At 44.4% G+C, this 2,638-nt stretch overlaps 1 protein-coding gene across 1 annotated transcript in view; it reads left to right on the top strand.

Moving 5' to 3' along the window:
* LOC113823336 (cytochrome P450 2L1-like) overlaps window positions 1-2,638 on the top strand; it is a 9,508-nt gene continuing 6,870 nt past the window's right edge. Inside the window, exons 1-3 of the mRNA XM_070139602.1 lie at window positions 1-128; window positions 1,176-1,394; window positions 2,603-2,638. The exon at window positions 2,603-2,638 is cut by the window's right edge and continues 164 nt beyond it. Of these exons, the coding sequence (XP_069995703.1) occupies window positions 41-128; window positions 1,176-1,394; window positions 2,603-2,638 (343 nt within the window). The 5' untranslated portion in view covers window positions 1-40. The remainder of the gene's footprint in view (window positions 129-1,175; window positions 1,395-2,602) is intronic.

Here is a 2,638-nt window from a genome sequence, read left to right as displayed (position 1 = left end):
GATAGGGACGCAGACTGTGGTGTTCCTGCATGACTACCACATGGCCAAAGAAGCCTTCACGCGCCCCGAGTTCCTTAACCGGCCTGACTGGAGCATCTTTAAGTTGATGGTGTCGGATAATAATTCAGGTAAGTAAGAGAGAGAGGAGAGAGAGTGAGAGTGAGAGAGAGTGAGGGAGAGAAAGAGAGAGAGAGAGAGAGAGAGAGAGAGAGAGAGAGAGAGAGAGAGGGAGAGAGAGAGAGAGAGAGAGAGAGAGAGAGAGAGAGAGAGAGAGAGAAGGAAAGAGCCATAAACAGAGATAGATGCATAGATAGATAGAGAGATGGGAGATCAAGCATTTATACACACAATACTTCTTTATTTATATGTATACGGTTGTGCGTGTATCTAAATAGAGTAAACAGAAGCTAGTAGGCTAAAATATATAAAAAGATTCAATTACGTCTTGAGTAAGTAGATGGGCAATGTCCATCGAGCTCGTCTAGATTCTAATTAAACAGACAGGGTTTGATGGAAACTTATAGATAGATAGATAGATAATACTCAAACACGCAGATAGACCTGCATAAAAAAATGATGTCTGAAAATGCAGTTATGTATAAGGTAATAAAAAAATCGACTTAGATCAAAAAAAAATATATTAAGGATTATAAATTACAGGAAAATAAACCGATGATGTAATAACCACTTGTTACCAAACATGATTCTAGCCAGTCATTCTTACTTGCAATGCGCTATGAATCAATATCATGCTAGTTGCATAAATTGTGATGTTTGCTGCATCATGATATCACTGCAGAATTGAGTACATGTGCGAGAGAGAGAGATAGATAGATAGATAGAGAGAGAGAGGGAGGGAGGGAGGGAGGGAGGGAGAGGGGGGGGGGAGGGAGAGGGGGGGGGGGGGAGGGAGAGGGGAGGGGGGGAGGGAGGGAAGGAGAGAGAGAGAGAGAGAGAGAGAGGAAATAAGAGAAATAGAGAGAGAGAAGTAGATAGAAAAAAATAATCGCCAGACAGACAGACATAACAACAACAAAGAAGAACAAAAATACACACACAAAAAAAAAACATTACAAAACAAAAAAACATTACAAAAAAAAAACATTAATTCAAAAGCCTGACAACCCCCTCCCCCCTCCCCCCTCCCCCCTCCCTCTCCCTCCCCCATCCCTCAGGCGTCGTGGGCAGCAGCGGGGCCACGTGGCACGCGAACCGCCGCTTCACCCTGAGACAGCTGCGCGACCTGGGTATGGGCAAGTCGCGGATGGTGTCAGTGGTGCAGCGGGAGGCACAGTGCCTGGCGGAGGAGCTGGGGAAGCAGGCGGGCAGGGCGGCGCCGGTGCCACACGCGCTCACCGTCTGCGTCTTGAATGTCCTGTGGCAGTTGGTGGCTAGTGCGTGTTTGTTTGTTTGTTTGTTTGTTTGTTTTGTTTTTTTTCTCGTTTTTTTTAACCTGTTTTTACGTTTTTTTCTCTATTACCTGTTTATTTTAGTTATTTTTTTAACTGTTTGTTTTTTGTTTTTCTTTTATTTTGTGTTTTGTTTGTTTGTTTGTTAATCTATTTTTTATGTTTGTTTTTGTTTGTTTGTTAATCTAATTTTTTATGTTTGTTTTTTGTTTGTTTGTTAATCTATTTTTATGTTTGTTTTTTGTTTTGTATATTGAGGATGGTGCGAATATGTCTGATTTTTCGCTTTCTGTTTGTTAGAATCTTGAATGTCTTTATCTGTGTATCTTTGTGTTTGTTCATCTTAATTCCGTACATAGAGGATGATATGAAGATGTTCAAATAAGGAAAATATTTGCATTTCATCCAAAACACTGCTTTTGCATAATCTCTATCACACATATGAACACACAAACATAGGTATATAGGCTGATATAGACTTAAATAAAGGTATACGTACATATAAACAGATAAATAGACTGACAGACACATAGAGACAAACACATTTATACAAACTAAGAGATAGATAGACGGACAGACATGCAGACTGACAGACAGACAGACAAACAAACACACAAAGAGACAGAGTAACAATAAAACAAAGAAACACAGACAGACGAACAGACAGGGAAACGATCAACCACCGGGACAAAATAGACAAACAAACACACACACAAACGAACAGACACAACCCAGACAGACAGACAGAATCTAGACAGGGATACAAACAAACTCATACAGATATGCAAGTAAATAAAACCTCTTTACCCCATATCCCCCTCGACCCCCACCCCCACCCCCACCACCCTTTACCCCATATCCCCCTCTGCCCCCCACCCCACCCCCACCACCCTTTACCCCATCCATATCCCTCTCTACCCCCCCCAACCCCCACCACCCTTTAACCCATATCCCCCTCTACCCCCCCACCCCACCCCCACCACCCTTTACCCCATATCCCCCTCTACCCTCCCCACCACCCTTTACCCCATACCCCCCTCTACCCCCCCCCCACCCCACCCCCACCACCCTTTACCCCATCCATATCCCCCTCTACCCCCACCCCCACCCCCACCCCCCTTTACCCCCCCAACCCCCACCACCCTTTACCCCATATCCCCCTCTACCCCCCTAACCCCCACCACCCCCCAAAGGCAAAAGGTTCAGCGTGGACGACCCCGTTATACTGG

This window comes from Penaeus vannamei, chromosome 26 (genome assembly GCF_042767895.1).
Source record: "Penaeus vannamei isolate JL-2024 chromosome 26, ASM4276789v1, whole genome shotgun sequence".
Taxonomy (NCBI): Eukaryota; Metazoa; Arthropoda; class Malacostraca; order Decapoda; family Penaeidae; genus Penaeus; species Penaeus vannamei.
This window is presented reverse-complemented; position numbering and strand designations above follow the sequence as displayed.